We start from the raw sequence: 22,149 nt of genomic DNA, 5'->3' as shown, positions 1-22,149 counted from the left end.
ACTTTCCAGAGGGGCTGTGCCGTCTCGCCCACCCCCATCCGCACCAGCCCTCAGCGTGTCCCCGCCAATGCTGCACTGATGGCTGGTCCTCGACTGCGTTTCCCTAATGACCCGTCGCACTGGACACCTCCTCACGCATCCTCTGCCCGGTGTGTCACCTCCAGGGAAACGTCTCCTCACGCCCCCTGCTCCGCCGCTAGCTGGACTGCTTTTCACTGTGACTTTGGGGAGTTCTCCTTATCCCGGAGGCAAGCCCCTGTCGGATGCGCGGTTTGCAGCCATCTCCTCCGAGTCTGTGCGTGTCCCGCCCTCTCAGCGGGGCCTTGCCCACAGCAAGTCTTTAATCGCCAGGAGGACCCATTTAATTTTAACCATTTTCCCTTTTACAGACTGTGCTTCTTGTGTCCAGTCTAGGCACTGCCTAGCCCTAGATCCCAGTTTTCTACAAGCTTTACACTTTCGCACTTTACACTGACGTCCGCCGTCTGTTTTAAGTTAACTTTCATCTAACACGCGATCGGGGTACCAGCCAACGTCCAGCTGCCCAGCAGGGCCTCTCATGGTGGGTTCCTAGGTGGCCCCAACAGCCCCTCTCCTCGAGGGCGGGCTGGCCGGCCACTTGAACCCACCCAGTGAGGAGCGAGGGCGCCCTCTGGCCTGAGGCGTGCACCCCAACCACAGCAGTGCACGTGGCTCCTTCCGGGTCGAGCCTTCAGACGATGCCCCAGCCACAGCCGATGTCTCGATCACAGCCCCTTGAATGGAGGACCCAACAGAGCCACAGAAGCTGCGGTGTGATCAATATCGTCTCGTGAGCCACCAGGTGACGGGTACCTTGTGCCACGGCAGCAGGTGACCAACGCGGCCTTGCGCGCCTGCCTGAGGCACTGGCAGGGCCCCAGCCTGGCACCTCTACCCGAGGAAAGGAAGGAGGTTCCTCTGCCTCCTTCCCAAAGAGCACAGCAAGGGCACAAATGGCCACCATACCTGGAAAGCCCTCAAAATCGCACGCGCACACGCCCCTCGTGTGGCTTGGTGTTCGGCAGGGGAACAGCAAGCTCTGGAGCCCTGGCAGGGCTCCAGGGCCCCTCCCTGGGCAGACGGACCACGTCTCAGCCCCCGGGAAGCAACTCCGATGGCCGGGCAGTGGGCGCCCATCCCTGCCCTGCCCGTCAGTAAAGGAGTTAACGGACGTGCGGGTTTGGTCGACAGCTTACATGGAGCCCTCGGCAACCTCGACAGCTGCCGTCGCCAAGCTCATGGCATTCATCCTCTCCTCTCATCCTCAGAGCCAGCCGAGGAGGTAGATGCCGTTACCCTGGTCTCATCGATGGGGACGTGAAGGCCCCGTCATACAGCCGCCAAGAGGCAGAGCTGGCTCCGGAAGCAGGGCCCTGTTCCATGTGCTACACATTGAAGTGCCCGCCAGGTGCCCGGCGCTGGGCTCTAGGGAGACTGCACACAGCTGGTGCCTTTTGGGAGGTCGGCCCCGGATCCTTGTGTGCCAATGTTGGAAAATTTGCTTCCTCCACCCTACACCGTGGGGGCATTTTTCCAGAAAACTTCATATGCGTCTTTGAAGTGTGAGTTTTACAAAGTGGCTTAGATCCCCTTCAAGCCTGCACGTCACAAAGCAAACAGTGAATATAGAGCAACAAAACTCCAAAACAAAACCCTCAAGATTCTTTTTTTTTTTTGGTTGCGCCACGCGGCATGCGGGGTCTTAGCTCCTGGACCACCAGGGGTCGAACCCTTGCCCCCTGAAGTGGAGGTGCTGAGTCTTAACCACTGAACCACCTGGGACGTCCCCCCTCAAGATTCTTAAACATAAAATATACAGACTGATGATCAAAAAGGCACACGTCCCCTCTCCCCCGATCCAGGTTCCAAGAACACACACTAACTGCAAGGTACTTCCAGTTCGCCAAGTACCGTCACACAGCTTTACCTGGGAGGCCTTTCAAGTTTGCCTACCTGGGAAAAAACACTCCTGTAAGCCCTCCGTTCACCAGAAGAGCCACCCACACGGGTGGACGAGCAGCCTTTGGCTCAGGCGGGCCGCTCCGTCACCTGGGAAGCTCCGCCAGCATCTTCCTCCCACAGCGGCGGGGGGGACCAGCCACCTGATGTCGGGATCCCGACAGGCCAGCAGGAAAGGAAGACTCGCAGGAGAGAAGCGGGCTAGGGATGGAGGGTGACAACCCTGATAAGCCGACCACGTCTACACTCGGGAGACGGGAGACGAACCTCCTCTGGGAAAGAGACGGCAGTCGGCCTGGAGCTGTGAAGCATTCATCACGCTGGACAAACGCAACTGAGTTCTGACACCGCTGGGTTCCATGTACGAGAGTCAAGAATAAAGACCAGTCAGCCCCAGCCCACCGGTTACTTGCACACTCACACAGAAATACCAGATCACGTTCACAGGACTAAAAGGCAGGAACCAAAGTCTGAAGATCGATTTCCTTGCTGCCTAAGAGCATTCTAAGAATGCAGATGTGAAGCAAAAGCCGCGAGCCCGGGTGATTCTTCTAGAACCCGAGTCACATATCATGCCCCCCGCTGCCCACCCCCCACCCCAGACCACACCCGTCACTCCCCGCTCCAGCCAGCCTCGCCTCCTCGCCCACCACTCAGGGCCACCGCCGTCCAGGCTCTGGCCACAGATTCTTCACCGTCCTCCCGGGGCCCCCAAGCTTCCTCCTGCATCAGCACCACCCAGCGTCCCGATCCCGTCTCGAGAATAGGCTCGGATGGAGTCCCCTCAACACTGCTCCTGGGGTGAAGGACCTCAGTCTGAAGACCCCTGAACTACAGAGACATCTTCTCTGCACTTTGTCTCCGGGCCCTGCCCCCCCAACACACTCCTGTCTCCTGTTGGGGGGAGGTGCAGGTAGGACTGCTGTGCTCTCGGCCCTGCCCCACGGGGGACTGTCCACCAGCGTCCTGGTTATGCCTCTCAATCCCTCTCCCTTTTCCATGAAAAGCAGCCTGTGTTTGCAGCTGTGTCGTTTTTTCAACCTGCTTCCTGCCAACAGACTCTTGAGGCTCCAAAGGCCTCTTTTCATCTTATACTGCCGTCCATTTCAGTCCACGCTGGCAGTGGTGTTTGTTTGTTTGGGCCACACCACACAGCATGCGGGATCTTAGTTCCCGGACCAGGGATCGAACCCGCACCCCCTGCCGTGGAAGCACGGAGACCTAACCACTGGACCACCAGGGAAGTCCAAACTGGCAGGGATTTTGCCAATATGATTCTCTCAGAAACTTTTTGAGTCTCCTGTAAATCTTATTGGGGTTCCATTCATTAGACAAGAGCCACACACACCCGCCTCCTCAGACTAAGTCCTCCTCTCCCTTGGCTCCTGGGGGACAGGCTCTTAAGCGTCCAGACATCCTGTTGTCTGACGGAAAGGCTCTCGACCTTCCAAGGCCCTCACAGAGCACTGACCGCCACAGCCTCAGCTTCAACAGACCCGCCTCCCCCACCATCCTCTGGGTGTGATCTTTGCTCTGAAGCTGTTTCTTCACGTGCGCCTTGTTCGCTACCCAGGAAGGTGGGTGTAACTGAGACCACAAAGGGCGACCCCCCAATTAAAAAGCCCTTCCCTCCACGGCTCTCCCCTCTCCACATGAGCCGAGGGAAGCCAGAGGCACCTCCGAGGCTCGGCCTAGAAACCCTGCCAGCCCCTCCTGCCCATCGGTCAGTGCTTTCTACCACCCTGCATGCAACAGGGCTGCCAGCGGCCACTGCGTGGCCAAGGCCCATTTTGCTTCAGTTCCCAGTGTTCCCACCCCTCCCCGCAGCCTCCTCCAGGCCCTGAGACGTCCCCTGTCCTCCCCTCACAGCTCTTGCCTTTCTCAAACAGGCTTCTGCCCACACCAGCGCCAAGCCTCTCCCACACCTTAGCACTGCTGGCAGTCTGTACACCACACTCCCACCCCAGGGCCTTTGCACTTGCCACCCTCTGGCATGAATCCCCCCCAAGCACCCCTGCCCTGCTTCACTGCCTCCTACCCTGTAATCTGAGACTGCATTTACTGCCTTCTGTCCCCAAGAGCACAAGTGCAGAGTTCGGGGAACCCTGTTTCCTGCATGTCCCAACGTCCACGAGGCTGCCTGACACAGTACAAGCTCAATGCATGTGTGAAGGGCTTCCCGCCTTTCAAAGCACTTTGAACAAAGTGGCCAAAGCCCACCCCTTGCTTAAAGGGAGCTCAGTGTCACTTTCAAGGGGGTGTCCACAGGGCACGTGGCCACAGCTGCAGGCAGAGCCACCAGGGGGAGACGTGCTGTGGGTGGGAAGGCCCCTCGGGCCCAAGTCTAGCGCCCTCAGCTCTGGGGTGGACTGTGCAGCCCTGGTCCATGTCAGGACACAGGGAAAGGCCCTGTCACTCCAGCTGCCAACCAAGCAGCAAACTGAGGTCCCTGGCTTCCTAGTAAGTCTGTGGACACACACTCCCTTCAGCCAGGAAACCCCGGGTGGAGGGAAAGCACACACTGAGCCCTGCACTGACACAAGGTCTGGATCTGGCTCCAGCCCAAGAGCCCAGGCCAGAGCTGCAAGCCTACCACAGTGCGGTCCTCCTCGCCGGGGCGGGGCTGCAAGCCCAGGCACAGCTCTCCCACCACCGCGTGCCACCCTCCCTGTGCGCGTGCCAAGGACAGGAACCACCGCAGCAGTCAGCCAACCTGGCAACGTAGTAAGTCAGTTAAAGAAGGTCCTTTTTATTTTTGCAATGTCATTCCATACAAAAGCAACAGAAACATAACAGTCTTAACAAGAAGTTTACAACTGAATATTCGAACAGAAAATCTGTACACATTATCATTTACAGCAATTTTACATGGTAAATTAACTGATTGTTAAAAAAAAGTTCTTTCTAAATCCTTCTGCTGCCTTAACTCTTGGAGTATTATAGGTAGAAGGCCTACTCAGTGCTATTTACAAATACCAAATTAAGACTGTATAACTTACATAACCCCCATTAACTTACCAGCTCAATTCGCTACCTGACTATTCAGTGCTCTGAACGAGGGAAAAGCCCATCCCGACACATCAACGAACGGCCAAATCCCCACCCTTCCCATAACACAGTAAAGGTGTCTGGCTACGAGAACACTCGGTCAGATCCCAGCGAAGACAGCCGGTGCCAGACTGGTCCCACGAACACGCGGTTACACCCAAACCAGCCACCTGACCAGTAACAACTTAATGTCTAAAATACTAGTGGAACACCAGTTACGGTCCGCTCGTCAGGTTGACTTCAAGGACGCTAGAGATTCAAGAAGCAGTTAAGGTTGTCGCAAGATGGCCTCAAGTTCAGTTTTCCTCGGATTTGGTTCCATTTATGATTTAAAACATGCAAAACACACTCCCTATACGTAAAATTAATGTTTCTGAAGAAAATAAGGCAAGAACAACAATTCACTGCGAGACAGTAAACAACAGAAACCTCCAGATACAAAGGCAGGACGCGTGCCGGCCGGGCGCCTCCCAGACGGGGGCAGCGCTTGCTCCCAGGGGCCTCCAGGGTGCGCCCGTTAGCTCATGGCTGAGAAGTCCTTCAAGGGTTCAGTTAAACAGGCCTCCAGGTCGAACTCGTCCTCCACCTGGCTGTCTACATGGCGAACTTTCGTGGGTGTGCCACAGTACGTGTCCTGGAAAACAGAGGCGGGGTCACGGCCAGTCCCTCAGACACAGTGGATTTGCTGCTGGGGGTCCAGGCCGGGAGGCTCACCCTCCGGGGGGCTGACTGCCTCCCAGGAACACGGGACACTCCCAGGACAGCATCCAGAACAGAACCGTCAGCTAATTAAAAGCTTCACTTCAGCAGGACCTGTCAAATTCCCACCCACCGACCCCGCCCAGTAGAAACCAAGCGGCCTTGAAGGCCTCTGAGCTGCGGCCGCCCAACGGACTGGAGCTGCTGTGTGGACGCGACGCCCACCGTGACCTGTGGGTGCCAGGCAGGGAGCGCCCGCCGGGCCGCCTCACCCCCGAAACGGGGCCAAAGGGCTCCACCTGAACCCAGCCCTCAAGGACACAACGGGACAGCTCCCAACGGAGGGACGTCCCGCTTCACAAAAACGGGCCTGAACGCTTCTGAAAACGTCAGCATCGTGGGGAAAAGCAGGAAGACTATTGCAAACTACAGGAGACTCAGGAGACACGGCAATGACACCTGTGATCCTTGATTAAAGTCTGGATCAGAAAAGAGAAAAAACGACCTGTGGAAAGGACAATCCGGGACCACGGGGAAAGCTGAGCGCGCCCGTGTGTGAGGCAGCGCCCCTTCGCCAGCGCCACGCGCACAGCAGAGGTACTGCGGGCGCGGCTGGTGCTCAGCGGTGAGCGTGGGGGTGCAGGAACGCACTCCGACGGCCGCTTCCCCGGGGCTCCCCTACGGCAGCCAGCCTCCCCCCTCCCCCTGCACGTCCCGCCACCTCTCCTTGGATGCCCCAGGGCCTCCCACCAGAACCCCGTCTCTGACCTTCATGACCCGGCCCCCCACCTGCACCCGTGCAGTCACTGTCCTCTAACTTCTGGGACCACGGGCAGCACATTCAGAACCGGCTTCTTGAGCTTGGACAAGGGTCAGTCTTAATCCAAACCAAGGATACCACCCGCTGAGATGGTCATGGGTGTGTATAAATAGCCACAAAACTTTGGACCATCCTTTGGTTAAATACCCTATTTTTATTTATCTTGACAATCTTCCGTGTTATTAGTCTTCAAAAACAATCTGTGGTAGCTGTATTTCTTATGAATATAACCTTGTCATTCCTCTATTTTGGACATTTGTGTTACCGTTTTTTTTTTCTTTTCTGACCACTCAGCTAGCGGGATCTTAGTTCCCCAACCAGGGATTGAACCCGGGCCACAGCAGTGAAAGTGCCAAGTCCTCACTGGACCAACAGGGAACTCCCATTACTTTTTAAAAAATCATTTATTTTCCCCTGTTTTATTCTAGGAGTTTTATAGTCAGGTCTTAACATTTGGGTCTTCAATCTTTTTTTTTTTTTCCTGGCTGCCCTGCGGCATGGGAGATCTTAGTTCCCCATCCAGGGATGGAACCCATGCCCCCTGTAGTGGAAGCTCAGAGTCTCAACCACAGAAGTCCCTGTGTTATTTCTAACACTTCACATAGTCACAAAGAGTATGTGGGGTGCAGATGGCCCCCAAGACTGGGAAGGACATGTCCCAGACTTACCAGGGTGACACAGAGCAGAGGCAGACAAGAAAAGACAACTACGCACTTTTATAAGCTGCTGACCTGTTCAAATACAGTATACAAAGCATTGAGTTTTTCAAATATTTGTCTTCTAGTTTTTTCACTTAATGTGCAGGATATTTCCATATGTAAATATTGGGGCTGTCTTCTTTAAAATAACAAAGGGGGACTTCCCTGGTTGCGCAGTGGTTAAGAATCCACCTGCCAATGCAGGGCACATGGTTCCAACCTGGTCCAGGAAGATCCCACAGGCCTTGGAGCAACTAAGCCCGTGAGCCACAACTACTGAAGCCTGCACGCCTAGAGCCCGTGCTCCACAACAAGAGAAGCCACTGCAATGAGAAGCCCGCGCACCACAACGAAGAGAAGCCCCTGCTCGCCACAACTAGAGAAAGCCCATGCACAGCAACGAAGACCCAACACAGCCTAAATAAATAAATAAATAAATAAATAAATAAATAAATAAATAAATAATAAAATAAATCTTTAAAAGTAAATAAATAAAACCAATAAAAGGTACTTACGAAGTTATCTTGAGAGCTCGTCTGGGATTCAGAGCTGCTTTCTGCGGATTCGGTCTCCATCTCCCCGAGGTCTACAGGATGTCTGTGCAGTGAAAACAAGCATGTCAGTCACCGCGTAACAGAGCCAAGAGACACGCGACGCAGGAGAGTTCTCCAAGTCTGTTCACTGAAGACAAACACCCCCAGTGCCACGCTGCCTGTGAGCACACTGACAAGGGTCTCCTCTGCTCCCTGAGGGACCCACCAGCTTTCAGCAACTCCCCTTGTGCCAGACTTACCCCCTGCCTGATTGCCTCGCAGAGGTAAAGCTGGCAGCAGCTACTGCAGGCAAAGAAGTCCACCCGGCTCAGAGTGCACAACAGCCTGCCCACTCCCGACCATGGCCGACTACTCACACGCACCCACAAGCACCCTTCTAAGTAGAAGCATCAATAATAAAGCCCAGTTGTGGTGGCAGACACTGTGAAATCATACAACACACCACCACTCATTCTTCCAGTCCTACTCAGAGAGAGAATGGGGCAACCGTGACACGCTGGGAAATTCTGTGCGTGTCTGTGAGGCAGATTTGTAGACGTGTTAGACATCACTTCAAACAACAGTTTCTAATAAATTTTCCCAGCACAAAGCAGAAGCTCAAACATTCAATGAATAAACGTGTCTCTAAGGGAGGGAGAGGCTCAGGTCAAGGGAGCTGAGAAGAGGGGCCGCACAGACCAGTCTCTCCACCTCCGCGCCCAAATGTGGCAGAAACTCAGGTCTGAGACCTTTCCAACCGGACAGTTTAAAAAAATAAAAGCCTTCAGGCTTCCCTGGTGGCGCAGTGGTTAAGAATCTGCCTGCCAATGCAGGGGACACAGGTATGATCCCTGGTCTGGGAAGATCCCACATGCCGTGGAGCCACTAAACGCGTGCGCCTAGAGCCCGTGCTCTGCAACAAGAGAAGCCACCGCAATGAGAAGCCTGTGCACCCCAACGAAGAGCAGCCCCCACTCACCACGACTAGAGAAAGCCTGCACCCAGCAACGAAGACCCAAAGCAACCAAGAAATAAATTTTTTAAAAAAAAGGTTATCTTAAAAACATAACAGAACCGCACACACCTCCCAGGTACACACAGTGAGGCCACTCCAGGAAGCACACCCCCCCTCCAGCCCCTCCGGAACCATCGAGCTGGCTTTACAAACTTGTGCAGGGAAACAAGACACAAAGCTGTGGCCACAGGCAGACGTCACACGTGATAACCTGCCACACAGTGACAGAGCCGCCACGGTCCCCGCACAAACCGCAGACACGGAGGACGAGAATGCAGCAGACATACATTTCTTGCAAATCACATCCTTCTTCAGCTGGAGGATCCCAAAAATGCAGAGCCACCTTCCACAGTTTGATCTGCTGGTCCCACGATCGTCGACTATACTTCTTGAATTTGTTGGGGGTTTTGGGATGAATGCCGGGCTGGCGAAGGTGCCTACCGGAAGAGAAGGATCACCCTGGCACAAACCACCCACACGTGCACGAGAACTTAAAAGCACGGCCTCTCTGACTCTACTACTCCTTCAATCCACGCTCCAGAAAAGGACATCTGCGTCCCAATCCTGCCAGCAGCGGACACCCTCTCTGGAGCTCTTCGTATCCTTGTGGAGGGGAGCACGCTGCTTAAAAATGAGACAACGCTCCTGTTTCCCTCTAGTAAAATCTTTACCATCTGTAACTTGAACTTCACTTTTCCCCATCATGTATTTTAACAATCTTACATTTATTAGACAGCTATGAGTCCTGAGAAATGAAATGTTACCTAACATTCTAACCTATAAAAATGTTGTATTTTTATCTTCACATCCTTGGTTTCTCAGTCACCAACCCATTCCTCTTCATTTAAGTGCCTGAAAGTCATTAATGATACAGTTCTTTGCAGGTGTGACTACACCTAGACTCAAATTTACGACCTGAGCAGCTCTTTAGAAGGCAGTGCCACGTGACGTGACCAGACACACTGGTGAAACAAGACTACCTGGGGACTTCCTTAATATAGCGATCGTAGGCCATGGTGTTCTTCCCGTAGTTGATCTGCTTCTGTCTCCTCATCAGGACACTCTCATCGGTCTCTAAGTCGGCCGGCAATGCTGATATAGACTCCTTCGAATCCGAACTGAAGAAAATGAAGTTAAAAGAACAATCCTCACAATTAAGGTCACTATGTAAGAAAACGTTTAAACACAATAATGGAGTATTTCCCCTCTGGATTCCAAACCATATTAACCCCTGAACAGTCCAGAATCTTTGGATATATGGGAATTTAGTACACGATACATATTTCAAATCAGTGAAGAACAGAGAAACAGTAAATGCTCTTGAGACACACAACATCTCATGTTCACGATTCTTTTTCATGAATAAATTACAGGTCTATTAAACTAGAAAAGAAATAATGACACACTATTTACCTTCCTGATGATGACTTTCTCTCTCTTCCAAAGTCGTTTATGAGGAGTTTCCTTTTATATCTGAGAGCAAAGTAAATGTTGCTGTTTTTAAAAAGGTACAGAAATTAACAATGCTCTTAGAGCTTAGAGACAGCCACAGGGAACAAAGCCTCTCTGTGGTGTGGTCTGGTAAGTGGATTAAGTAACAGTAGGTGGCCTCTTTTATTTTCAACCTCCCTCAGTCCCCTTCTTTGATGAGACGATAAAGGTTACCTGCCAAGATCATACAAGGTGCTCAAAGCAACCAGGTTCTGAAAAAAAAAAAACAAACTACTCCCTCAGGTTAAGTAGTGAGACCCAAAAGACATAGAAATTTACATCCCCCTAACCGGGAGGCCTTTAGAAAAAAACAAAGGTGAGTTGAAATACACAGTTTTTATTTCTAATACTACAATTTTACTGATTAATGAGACGTGTGCCTGTTGGGCACTGCTCACCTTCTTGGAAAGAGTCGCACCTTCCCCCTCCCCCACCCCTTGTGCATTTCACCGGACATTTGCTTTCTAACACAGCAACCACCAACACCCAACTTTGCAAAGGTACATCACCAAAAAAGCATAGTGCAGTCTAACATGGAAACCGTGAACCACCTCTAGCTGGAAGTTCACGCAAGTGCCTAGAAGACGTCACATATCACGATGCCTCCTTCCAAATCTAAAATTCTAACCCAGCCCCGCCGAGTTTGCTGGAGTATCCCAGTGAAGTCTGGACACCAGGAGATAATGACCCACCCTGGAGAACTGAGTCCCCGAAATCATTTTCTGTAGGATTTCATTCTCTCTGGAACCCTCGTTGAAAAGACCGGCTTCAGGTATAACTAAAACCCCGCCTCCCTCCCTGGTGGGAAGTAAGGCAGACCACCATCATCAAAAGCTCTCATCACGTGGGTCTTATCAAGAGCAGCAGCTTTCCATTAGAAAGGGTGTGACCCACAAAGTGGCCCAAAACAGTGCTCTGGAGAAAAGCATGCCTGCTTTGCAAGGCAGGACAATTTTCAGAGAAGAACAAAGAGGGGTCCACCAACAGGAGGGTCAAGACAAACAGGGGTCTCCCTGCAGCACTTAACAGCTGCAGACAGTCCCCAGCAAGGGGCGACAGTGGGGGTCAAGACACACAAGCACATGACGAGAGCGGTTACAAGCCTTGTGAGCAGAACACCAAACAGCACAGACCAAGTCAGAGAGCCTAACGTCACAGCTGGGGAAAATCAAGATCTATATAAATACAAGAACCTGTTCAGAACACTGGAGTCCAGTCCGTCCGCTCCAGCTCACTCTTCCACCCAGGCATTCCACCCACCCCCACACATACATTCTCATGTCTGAAAGAAATTAAGTGACCCCATAAGTGGTCATAACCAACCCCCAAGTGTGCCCGTGCCTTCCCAAAGGAGGCAGGTCTAAACACCATGGACCACTGCAGCGGTGGAGGAAGCAGCCTGGCCCTGCTTCCCTGCTGACGACGAGGACATGTTTTCTCATCGGAATTTAGAAACAACAGACTCTTGGTTCAATATAATTAATTTTAAGCCACAACATGTTAACTCAAGGTTCATTTCCTGGGTTGGATGACATCTACCAAAGGGAAGAAAATCCCTAAAATACCAGGGGGAACGTATTTCAGGGAGCTGAGCAGTGAAGGACACGTCATCTGAAGTGTGATGAGTTGAAGAGGAGGTGGCTTGGAGTTGAACTTGAATACACACAATTTTGGGTAGAACTCCAAGGGGTTCACAGACCCCAAGTCAGGGACCCCTCCCTGCGCTCTGGCATTTCTGAGCTGTTCCCTGAGCCAGGTGTCAGCCAAGAGCATGCTCCCCAACAGGAGAGCACTCCACGCGCCCTGCTGTGGTGGGAGCAGCGTGGCACGTGGAGCTCATCGCCGTGGTTCTCTGCAGCCGAGCAGCGCCACCCGCCCCTCACTGCCACCGCGGAAAGACAGCCCAAGACGCCAGTCCTCAGAGTTCGGCGAGCAGACTCCTCTCAAGGGCCTAAGAGGTGGCTGGGCCCCACCCAGTTTCCCACCCAGCAGGCCTGGTGTGGGGCCTGAAAACCTGCATTTCTAACAAGTTCCCGAGAGCTGCTGACGTCGCTGGCCCAGGGCCCACCAGGCTTTTAAAAACCACCAAAATATGCCTCGATGTAATACGTAATGAGAAACAGCACAGATGACGTTTGACCGTGATCTGAAGCGTATACCTCGCGATTTCCTTGTTAACTCCAGTCCTCGTTTCATCTTCTTCCACTGCACTTGCCCAGTCTGAACACCCGGAACGGGGCTTCGGGCCTTCGGGAGTGGTAAAGCTGCAACGACATGAAGACGCGCATGGGAACCACAACAACTTTCAGCTTCCTTTCAAACTGCACATCAGGAAATGCTCCAAGATTGCCTGGAAGGGTCGAGAAAATGGGCTCCAGAGTAACCTCTGCTCCAGAACTGACCAGCTCGCCGAGTCTGGGCAATCTGCTTGAAGCCTCTCCGGGCTTTGCTCTTTACACAACTTCTGCGCCCTCCCCACGGGCCAGTGCTGGCTAAAGCACGCAGACACAGTCCACGAAGGCAAAGGCAGACGAAGCCAACAGGGTTCATCAGCACCAGGAACTGTTCCTACCTATCACAACTGCTTTTATCTGCAAAGAGTTTTTTAGGATTTTAAAAAAGATTTCGGCTAATACATTCTTAGTGCTAAGCAGAGTGACCGGCACCTAATAAACATGGTTACTCTCTGCTTCTAAATGCACACAGTTAACGGTTCAGAATACATCACATCATCATAAAATCGGGGGATAAAGACACATTTCAGAATTCTTACTGTGTGAGGACTTAGTCTACAGGTAAAGGTGCCCCCTGGAGTTGGGTTAAATTTACTCTAGGATCTTACTTCTACCTAGAACTCAAGAAAATCTTTAGTCAAGTTCAGGCAATTTGAAAGCATAGGGCTTGATGCCAAGAATTCTGGCAGTTAGAATTGTTGGTATGCCTGTTATTTAGAGATTAGATGTAAACTTACCTTTTTACTTTTCTTCCTGTTTTCTATTGGCCACCACTGGTATATCAAAAGTAGAAACTAACTTGAACTGCAACAATAACCAACTTTATATATTCTAGCTGAAAACCCAATGGCATACTTTGAAAATGCAACCCTGATAACAAAACAACACCCCCCTGTGTGATTAGTTATCCCACCCAGAGAAACTCAACTGGGATTCCTAAAAATGACCACGGTCTAAACATGGTTGGCAGGATCTGAAATCAAATTAATGAACAAATTAAAATGACTCAATAATTGCATTGTAGATACAGAGCAGAACCAAATGGAGACTTGTCTGGGGTTAGGTGTCAACATCCTCACTAGCGTATCAAGAGGTCCAGGTCTGGGTTTCCCCGCCATGACAGATTCCTGAACTTTTAAAAGGTGCTTACAAACGACCTTTCACTCCATTTCACAGAAACTACCTTTGGCAGAACTAAAACCCATTTCTTATATTAGGTAAGTTAGAGTCATCAGCTCATGCTATCTTAGAACAAGAGAACTTCTGAGAAAAGTGCTCCAATGGAAAAGTATATTTTACACACCGAGCTAACGTCCCTCCAAGGGGACCAGTTCTTGCACCCACGGAGATGTAGCTGGCTCCACTCACCCAGCACCCGCGTGTACTCCGCGCTGTCACCAGAGGGGGTTGTGGGAATAAAAGCACCCGCTCAGGACGGAAGCGTCAGAATAAGGAGGCCTGTGTGGCTGCTGTGAGCCGGAGCAACACCTCAGAATACAAAGGAATTAACAGCTTGGCTTCAGCTAAAAGGGAGTCAGAGTACGACCTCAAAGACAGCGCCTGATGACCTATTCTTCACATCTAGCCCGAGGGCTGTCAGGGTCTCTCCTCCACGGACAGCTTTTCGCAGCTGGTCTCAAATCCCAAATCTTTAAAAGTCACGTACATGCTGGTAACTCACAGTTGTGCCTCCGCATACAGCCCGTTAGCCCCCGCTACCTTCTCCATACCTTCTCCTCACTCATCTGAAAAGCTTCCTGTGCCTCAGCACCAACTCCTCCCCCAGGCCGGGTCTGCTCCGCCCCCCCCTTCATCGCGGCAAAAGGCTGCACAAGCGACAAAGGTCTGCAGGCCTAACAGCCAGTCATCCTCAACTCTGCCCCGCAGCCCCCCACCCCATCAGCAAGCACCGGGCGCCCCGCCTGCAGAGTCCCCCCGGGCCACACACACTGCTCGCCACCTCCGCGCTGCAGCCCCAGCAGCCCTTTCACTTGGACGTGGCGGCTGTCCCCTCACCCTTCGTGCTCCCCCAGTCCTCCGGCGGGAGCAGACCGCGTCCCCGCCCGAGGGCCCCGCGTGCGGATCTCCAAGGGACCCCCGCCCTCGCCCGGACAGAGCCCTCCCCGACCGCGGCCCCGCAGCGCACGCTGGCCCTCCCCAGCGGCCGCCCCCCGCGCGCTCCCCTCAGCTGCTCCCGCCCCTGGAACACCTCGCCCGGCCGGCTGAACCCCCGGCCGGGGACCAGCGGAGCAAAAACAGGCACCCTGCTCGGCGCGGGGTCCCGGACGCCCTCGGGCAAGCCAGCAGGCGCACGCGCGCGGCGGGCCGGCGGCTCCGGGGCCGAGCGGCCCGAGCAGGCGCGGACCCGGTGTGCCGCCTGGCGCCGCCTTCCGGGACGGCCGGCTCCTCCGAGGCTCCACCCGGCCCGCCGCGCCGCCGAGACGCTCGTCCCCGGGGCCGGGCCCGCCTCCTGCGCACAGCCGGCCGGTGCCCCCGGCACCCCCTTCCCGCCGGGAAGCGGCGCCGCGGCGAGGGACCCCGCCCCGCCCCGCGCGCGCCCACCTGTCGGGTCTGCGGCCGCCCGGCGGCCTGACGGCGCCCTCGGCGTCCTCGGGCTTCCGGCGCCTCCCGTCGGCCGTGCGCTTGCGCCCGAGGCTCCATCTCGCGGGGGTCTGCGGGCTGCGGACCAAAGGCCGCGTCAGGGGGGGCGGCCCGGGACCCCCGCCCCCGCCCCCGCGCGCGGCCCGGCCTCACCTGGCGTCGCCGTCGCGGCGGCTCCCGCAGCCGGGGGGGCTTCGCGGCCGGCAGGCCATGGCGCCGCGGCGGGTGGGACGGACGCTGGGCTCTGGCGGCGGCGGCAACGCGTCGACCTCCTCTCCGCGCGGCGCTGACGGACTGCGCGCGCCCCGCCCCCAACCGCCTTTTGGGCCGCCGCCCCGCCCCCCGGGCTCCCGCGCGCGCCGGGCCGGGCGAGACCATCGGGCCCGCTCCGGGGGGGAGCCGCTCGGGGGCGCGCGCCCCGCAGGCTGTCCAGGCCGGGACGGGGGCGGCGAGCCCGCTGCTCCGCGCGCTGCCGTCCGGGAGTTGGAGGGACGCCGCCGGGCTGACTTGGCTGAGGCCCTCATAAAACGGTGTCCCCTCCGCCATGGAGGCGGCCGGGCCGCCGCGACCCTCCGACGCTGATTGGCCGCGCCTTCGCGGGCGGGGTAGGGGTATTGGCGGGAGATTCGGACGCCGGCGACGCGGGCGCGCCGAAGGGGGGGGACAATGAACGCGTCTCTGATTGGCCCAGTCCCGGCTCGGGGCAGTCTCTGATTGGTCGGCCCGGCTGGGACACTGTCCGCGCGGGCGGGAACCCGGAACCCGGAACCCGGAAGGGGAGGCAGCAGGGCAGCATCCGGCTGCAGTCCTCAGGCACCGCGAAGTCTGCGGTAAGTCGCTGCCCGCGACTGATGCCCGGCGCCGCGAGCCTCTGTCAGGTTGCCGCCGCTGAGCTCACCTTGGCCGCTTTCAGCGCAGCCTCCTGCGCTCACCGCCCCCCCCACCCCGCGCACGGCCCACGGGCCCTCCCTGACCTCCACCTTGCGTCCCACCCGGCGGGGCCCTGGGCCCGTCTTCTTGCGTTAAGGGGTGATGTTGTGTGCAAAAGAAAGAAGGCAAAGAGAAGGACCCAAGTCGAAAGAAAATCGAAGATGGCCGGGGTGTGGAAAATTCGAGTCCACCTGGGTTTTTAAATGGGTTGCATGTACCGCTTTCTGAAAACGTTCGGCGTCCGGCAGCAGCAATAAGGGAGCAGGAAGCGCGTGCTGCTGACACAGCAGAGAACACAGGGCTGGAGGCCGCGACCAGAAGGGCCCACCACCGCGGGTCCCCAGTGTCCCCCACAGGGGCCCCTGTATCGGGAGCGCCTGCATGGTCGCCCCCCCCCCCCCAACAAAGCACCCTTCAACAAAGCTGCCCTGGAAATGGGCTTTTTGAGACCCCAGCTAGGAAATCAGGGGCAGGTTCCTGCAGAGCCTGCCTCCCTTTTCCTCTTATTCTGAGCAGCACGTGCACATTAAAGCTGCCACCTCTAGGATGGCCTCTCCTCAGCTGTTACCACAGCTTGAATATAAGGAAAAACAAAATATAAAATATTCCAATCAACAAAATATATAACATGTTAACATTTTATTAAATAGCATATCACTTCACTACAATAGATTTATCTTTATAAAACTAGTAAGTAGCTTTCTTTCGTAGGAAAAATAACCCTAGGCCCGGCCCCCCCTCGCCAGGGTTTAACCCTCCAGGCTGAGGCCGGGCATGGCTCCCGGCTGTCCCTCTGGTGGCCTTCATCTGTGGGTGCCCTCGAGCACCACACAGCTGGGCCTTCTCGCTCCCAAACCCCTGGGGGTTTGGTGCAGCCTCGGGTGAGTTGGGCCAGCTGAGCCCATCTCCCCTGCTTAGAATGACCAGGTTTAGAGTTCTCAGGACCCAACAGTCACATCTGTCACAGCTGTACCCAGGGACCTGGCATGTGCCTCCCCACTCCCCGCCTGCACCACGTGGAACTGAGAAGACGGCTGCCATTGCCCTGATTGCTGGGCACGTCCCTTCTCAAGTGGGTGGAGCCTGCAGGGCTATGGCCAGTCTCGTGCTGAGTCCCAGCAAGCTTGTTGTCCGCACACAGCACGTTGCTGTGGCACTTGGTCTTCAACTCAGTGCCCTCGCTACCAGAAGTCTGAGACTTGGCCCTTTCCCTGGACTCATGGGAGCAGCAGAAGGCACAAGGTTACAGGCCCCTCCCAGGGGTGGGCATCCCCCACAATCTTGCAGCTAAGGGAATGGCAGCTGAAAGCAGCCAGCCCCTCACCCAGCCCCTGATGGGAAGCTTGGGGTGCCCGTGGGCAGGGAGCAGGTAGGGGCCACCCCACCCAGGAGTGGGCCCTTGGCTGGTCACAGTCACCAGGAGGCCCTGTGCAGCGCTCTCGCCCTCCACCGATGAGCTCTGCTCAGGTCCTCAGAGCAGCCTCTGTGGGGGAGTGGAAGGTGCCAATGTCACAGGGCCTGCGGCCGGCTTGGGGACAGGAGCAGGACAGACTGCAGTCTTGGACAAATCCAGGTCTGTCATGGAACTAAGGAGCAGTTAACATGTACGTGCCCCATACATTTAAGGCAAGTGGCTCCAGTTAGGGCCATCTGGGGCAGACCACGGGGTCTCCAAGAACACAGCTCGGGGAGCCCCAGAATGCTCTGGAGATGAACCTGACACCACGTTCTGTGTGCCCAGCACCTACCCCTGATCAGAAAAACAAAGAGTGAAGGAAACAGAGGCTCTGAGGACCTCTCCCACTGCCAGAGACAGAACTTCAACAGAAAACGTTTTAAAACCAAAGCCCCAGCCTTTCTGCAGCCTCAGGACACAGGTCAGTGGTCACGCCGAGAAGAGCCACCAGTGGCAGTCCGAACGAGGGTCCAGAGGCCCAACTACCCTGAGGCAGCAGAGGGGTCCCTCGGTGGGCTCAGCGCACAGGACACACATCCAGGATGCAGAAGCGCGCACGGCAGGTAGGGCAGGGCACACGGCTGGCCAGCCAGGTGTCGGGGCGCTGCGGGTCCTGGCGGCTGGCGAACCACTTGCCCATGCAGGTGAGACACCACATGGGGCGGCAGTAGCACTGCTGGCACTCGCCCTCGGCCACCTCCTGGCAGGTCTTCACCAGCTTCACGCTGGCGCGGGTCTGCATGCAGCCAATGCACGCCTCCAGATCCTGCAGGCAGGCCAGGAGGTCATAGGGAGCCCCGCCGAGCAGCCCTGGGGTGCCCCCCACCCCAGGAGGCGTGGTCTGTGGGGGCCCAGCTGTGGGAACCCGCCGCCCTCACCCAGCCCCCCACCTGGCTGCTAGGGACCGTGTAGGCCGGGTTGACCTCCACCAGGGAGGCAAAGGTCTCCAGGAACAGGTCGCCCAGGCTCTGGTGGATGACGACATTGGCCGCGCTGCGGATAGGCGCCCGGAGCTTCTCACACAGTTCGCCATACTCCGTGGAGTTCAGCCTGCACGAGGGGGTGCTGCTGGGCTAGGACCGCCGGCCGGGCCCCGCTGCAGGGCAGGGCTGTCGTTCCCAGGCAGTCTGGCAAGGACCCTGGGGCAGGCAGCAGAGGCCGAGGCAGTGCCCCAGTGACCAGGACACCCACCACCACACAGAATGTGGGGGCTCAGGCACAGCCCCACAGCCAGCAAAGATGGTCATGGAGCCAGAGCCCACAGACCCAGCATTGCCCACCGGTCCCCTCCCCCGGCAAGTGGAGGGGGCAGGGAGGGCAGGAGGATTGTAGCTGAGATACAGAGAGCCTAGCCCTCAGCAGACTCAGACCCAAGGCGTGTCCCAGGAGGGGAAGGGCAGGCCAGCCACAGCCCAAACTAGATGGGGCACCTGGACTCAAGTCTCAGAGCTGAGGGAGCCACCGAGCCTCTGTCCTACACAGCGTGTCCCCAAACATCCCCAGTGTGCTCCCCCCAAGACACTGTGGGAGGCGGCTCAGAGCAGAGTGTGAAGCAAGGGGGAGCAGAGAGTACCTGAGGGGGCGGGGGGGGGGGGGGGGCCTGAGAAAAGGGTGGCCGATGGGACCAGCTCCCACCCATCACCGCCTCCTGGAGCAACATAAACACCAGAACTTGGGCGCTGGTGGGGCACACGCACCACAGCAACCCCGGCCTCACCCCACCCCGGCCACAGGCCCGCCTACCGGATGTCGAAGGCCTGCACGGCAGGGTTGGCACTGGCCACGCGGATGGTAAGGAGCTGCACGGGCAGGTTCGAGTCTGGGGAGAGGTCGTGCTGCTGGGACTCCGTCACGGTCAGATGCACATCCTGCTGCTGGGCCACGTACACACGATACGTGGTCACCTTCATCACCCACGTGTCCGTCACAATCACACGGGCACCAGGTGCCCCTGTGGCAAATTTGTCAATCCGCCGGAACTCGGTGTTCACGGAGGATGCCACGGCCCGCCAGCCTGACTGCGGAAGGGCATAGAGGGCCAGGGTGTGGGCCAGCGGGTGGCGGGCCCAGCGGTCCCGGGACCAGTAGTAGATCAGGCTGCAGGCAATGGTGGGCAGCGCCAACGCCAGCAGGAGGAAGACCCGCCAGCTCTCCGGTGCCTGGCTTGGGGAGTAGAGCTGCTTTTCCGAGGCTGCGAAGCACATGCCAATGTAGTAGCCTGAAAGGGACAGGGCGAGCCTCAGCAGAGGTGGGGACTGCCAGGCTGTCATCCTCCCCGGGTGGTACCCACCCAGGTCCACAGTGCTGTCCCTGTCCCTGGGGGAAGGGGGAGGGGCGTGCTTCCTTTAGTCCCCAGCCCTCGGCCCGGCCCTCTACCCTGGTCGGCTGCTAGGGCAAGGCCATGGTACCCCGGGACAGGTGGACCTTGCCCGCCTCCACAGCTGACCCAACTCAGCTCCTGCCCTGTCAGCAGAAGACATTTTTATCTCACTACTTTAGTCCTGTACAAATGAAACACGAGTACGGGAAGCAAAGGGAGAAAAACCTAGAAAAGCAGGAATAAACACAAGGATCGGGCAGCGCCCAAAGCAGAGGCACTTACTGGCCCTCCTGGGCCTGACCTGGGCCCTGGAGCCACCTACTCTGCTAAGGAGGCAGATCAGGGCGTGGCCCATCCCAGCACGGGACGTCGTGTGCCAGACAGTGAGCAAAGAATGACAGCAACATGTCCCCAGACACAGGAGCCAGGCCAGGGCCCCTGCTGGCCAGATGGGGGCCAACTTCCTGTCCAAAGTAACAGAGTAGACAATGACCTGCAGTGCAAGTTTGAAGTTGCAAAAGTAATAGCAAATGTTATTGATCAAGTTGACAGGCTTTAACTCATCATGTGGTAACAGGTAACAAACACATCTCTAAAGTTTCAAAAGTATTTCAAAACAAAACAAACCAAAAACAAAAAAAACAAAAAAACAGGCTCCTTGTCTGACCACAAGGCCAGGCTCCACCCCATTTCCTCCTCCTCTTGCAGCCCCCCTACTGTCGGCTCACCTTCCAGTTTCCGGGTCCATCATGACATGGTGGTGGCCCAGCCCCCCAGAGCCTGGTGGGAAGGTGCAGTTAGAGGCTCCATAAAGCTGCAAAGATCTTTAGCTCCCAGGGCGGAAACCCAACAGCGACCCTCAGGAGAACCCAAACTCTGAGCCACTTTCCTCGTGCAGGAAACCAGCTGATGGGCATCCCTGCCTCACAGTGGAGCTAAGCAGAGCTACCAGCTCACCACGTCGGCCCTGTCTCTATCCTGGCATAGGCTCTCCTCTGCCCGCCCATGGCCAGTCCCCACGCCCAGGCCAGCATCAGCCCAGCCCCCTCCCGGCCACTTTCCATCCCGGTCCTGGCTGCTGCTCCCTGCTGCCAGCTGGAAACCCCTCGCTGGGTGGACCGAGCTGCACACTGGGCTGGCCACCACCACCGGCCCTCCCAGACCTACTTCTGACTCCAAGTCGTCCAGAGAATCCCACCTAGTACCCCACCCATCCAGCCAACCTCGCAGAGGGTAGCCGGCACCTGGATCGGCAGCCAGCACAGCCCCTAACAACGTCTGACGTCCCACCCACACCCACACACGCCCGCCCGGGCCTCTGCACCTGCGACACTCCCGACTGGCGTCACCCTCTCTGCCTGCCTTTCCCGCACCTGCCTTCCCAGGACTGGGGCAGGCCAACGCTACTGGCAGGCAACCCTACTGCCCCTGTCCCGGGCACTGCTCCCCATGTGACAGCTCCCCACCTGCCCCAGTGAGCAAAGCATCCCCTGCCCCAGGGTTCTGAACCCGCGCTTCCACCGAGTACCTGCAAGAGGCAGCTGCCGCCAGCACCGTCCTCCCCAATCCTGGGAGCACACGGTCGCTGGGCCCGCAGCCTCTCCGGCAGGACGCCCTCCCGCGTCCCTCCCCCTCCGGGGTCCCGGAGCTCGGCCCTGAGCGCCGCCCCGGCCCGCCGAGCTCACCGAGCGGCAGCAGCGAGTGGCACAGCAGCGTGGCGGCCGTGCGGCGCAGGTGGTAAGGCACGAAGGCGGCGTCCTCGCTGCCCAGCCAGCCCGACAGCAGGTTCTGCACCGTGAGCCCGGCCGAGTGGAACTCGGTGGGCGTGAACACGAAGCACACGGCGAACACCAGGTAGGCCAGCGTGAAGGTCACCTCGGGGCTGTCCATCGCGCCGCCGTCGCCGCCTGAAAGCCGTCCGGGCGAGGCCCGCCGCCCCGGCTCCGGGAACAGGCCGCGGCGTCCGGGTCCGGTGGGCGCCAGGCAGCGCGGGGCGCTCTGGGAAATGGAGACTCCACCCTCGGGCTACGCGCGGGGCGCTCTGGGAAATGGAGTCCCCACCCTCTGGCTACGCGCGGGGCGCTCTGGGAAATGGAGTTCCCGGGTCCCTCGCCCGTCCTCGCGAGGGTTTGCATCCTCCTCACGACCCGCTTAGGGGGCGGTGCTGCCCCTGGTCCCATTGCACAGCTGAGGAAACCGAGACTCGGGCAAGCGGCTCTCGGGCCCTGGCCTCTCCGCGCAGCCCAGGCGCGTCCGCAGCAGAGCCCGAGACTCCTGGGCGACGGCGGGCCCCACAGTCACCGCCCGCCCGCGAGCGGCCTTTC

General features: G+C 57.1%; 2 protein-coding genes across 6 annotated transcripts; both read right to left on the bottom strand.

Annotated features, from left to right (window-relative positions):
- Positions 1-4,711: 4,711 nt before the first annotated feature.
- SLBP (stem-loop binding protein) lies at positions 4,712-15,429 on the bottom strand. Its single transcript, XM_057706394.1, has 8 exons — positions 15,273-15,429; positions 15,081-15,197; positions 12,444-12,548; positions 10,207-10,266; positions 9,774-9,911; positions 9,081-9,230; positions 7,761-7,842; positions 4,712-5,662 (listed from the first exon to the last, which is right to left on the bottom strand). The coding sequence occupies exons 1-8, from the start codon at positions 15,329-15,331 to the stop codon at positions 5,546-5,548; spliced, it is 828 nt and encodes a 275-aa protein (XP_057562377.1). The 5' UTR covers positions 15,332-15,429; the 3' UTR covers positions 4,712-5,545.
- Positions 15,430-16,678: 1,249 nt separating this feature from the next.
- Positions 16,679-22,143, bottom strand: TMEM129 (transmembrane protein 129, E3 ubiquitin ligase). 5 transcript variants are annotated; one of them, XM_057706731.1, is made up of 5 exons: positions 21,511-21,635; positions 20,148-20,289; positions 19,249-19,723; positions 18,396-18,570; positions 16,679-18,271 (listed from the first exon to the last, which is right to left on the bottom strand). In XM_057706731.1, the coding sequence occupies exons 3-5, from the start codon at positions 19,707-19,709 to the stop codon at positions 18,023-18,025; spliced, it is 885 nt and encodes a 294-aa protein (XP_057562714.1). In that variant the 5' UTR covers positions 19,710-19,723; positions 20,148-20,289; positions 21,511-21,635; the 3' UTR covers positions 16,679-18,022. The 5 variants fall into 5 exon arrangements, with proteins under 5 accessions (XP_057562714.1, XP_057562712.1, XP_057562713.1 ...); XM_057706729.1 differs by lacking the exon at positions 20,148-20,289 and having other exon boundaries at positions 21,511-22,143; XM_057706730.1 differs by lacking the exon at positions 20,148-20,289 and having other exon boundaries at positions 18,396-18,555; positions 21,511-22,143.
- Positions 22,144-22,149: the final 6 nt, after the last annotated feature.

This window comes from Hippopotamus amphibius, chromosome 13 (assembly GCF_030028045.1).
Source record: "Hippopotamus amphibius kiboko isolate mHipAmp2 chromosome 13, mHipAmp2.hap2, whole genome shotgun sequence".
Taxonomy (NCBI): Eukaryota; Metazoa; Chordata; class Mammalia; order Artiodactyla; family Hippopotamidae; genus Hippopotamus; species Hippopotamus amphibius.
Note: the sequence above shows the minus strand (reverse complement) of the source record. Positions and strands in the feature narration are given on the sequence as shown.

Coding starts and splice junctions, on each gene's coding strand:
- SLBP (XM_057706394.1), bottom strand. CDS start 15,331: ATGGCCTGCCGGCCGCGAAGCCCCCCCGGCTGCGGGAGCCGCCGCGAC. Junction 12,549..15,080: donor GGCGGCCGCAGACCCGACAG/GTGGGCGCGCGC, acceptor ATGTCGTTGCAG/CTTTACCACTCCCGAAGGCC. Junction 7,843..9,080: donor GGATGTGATTTGCAAGAAAT/GTATGTCTGCTG, acceptor TTCACTGCACAG/ACATCCTGTAGACCTCGGGG.
- TMEM129 (XM_057706729.1), bottom strand. CDS start 21,715: ATGGACAGCCCCGAGGTGACCTTCACGCTGGCCTACCTGGTGTTCGCC. Junction 19,724..21,510: donor CCACTCGCTGCTGCCGCTCG/GTGAGCTCGGCG, acceptor TGTCCCTTTCAG/GCTACTACATTGGCATGTGC. Junction 18,272..18,395: donor ACACGGTCCCTAGCAGCCAG/GTGGGGGGCTGG, acceptor GCCTGCCTGCAG/GATCTGGAGGCGTGCATTGG.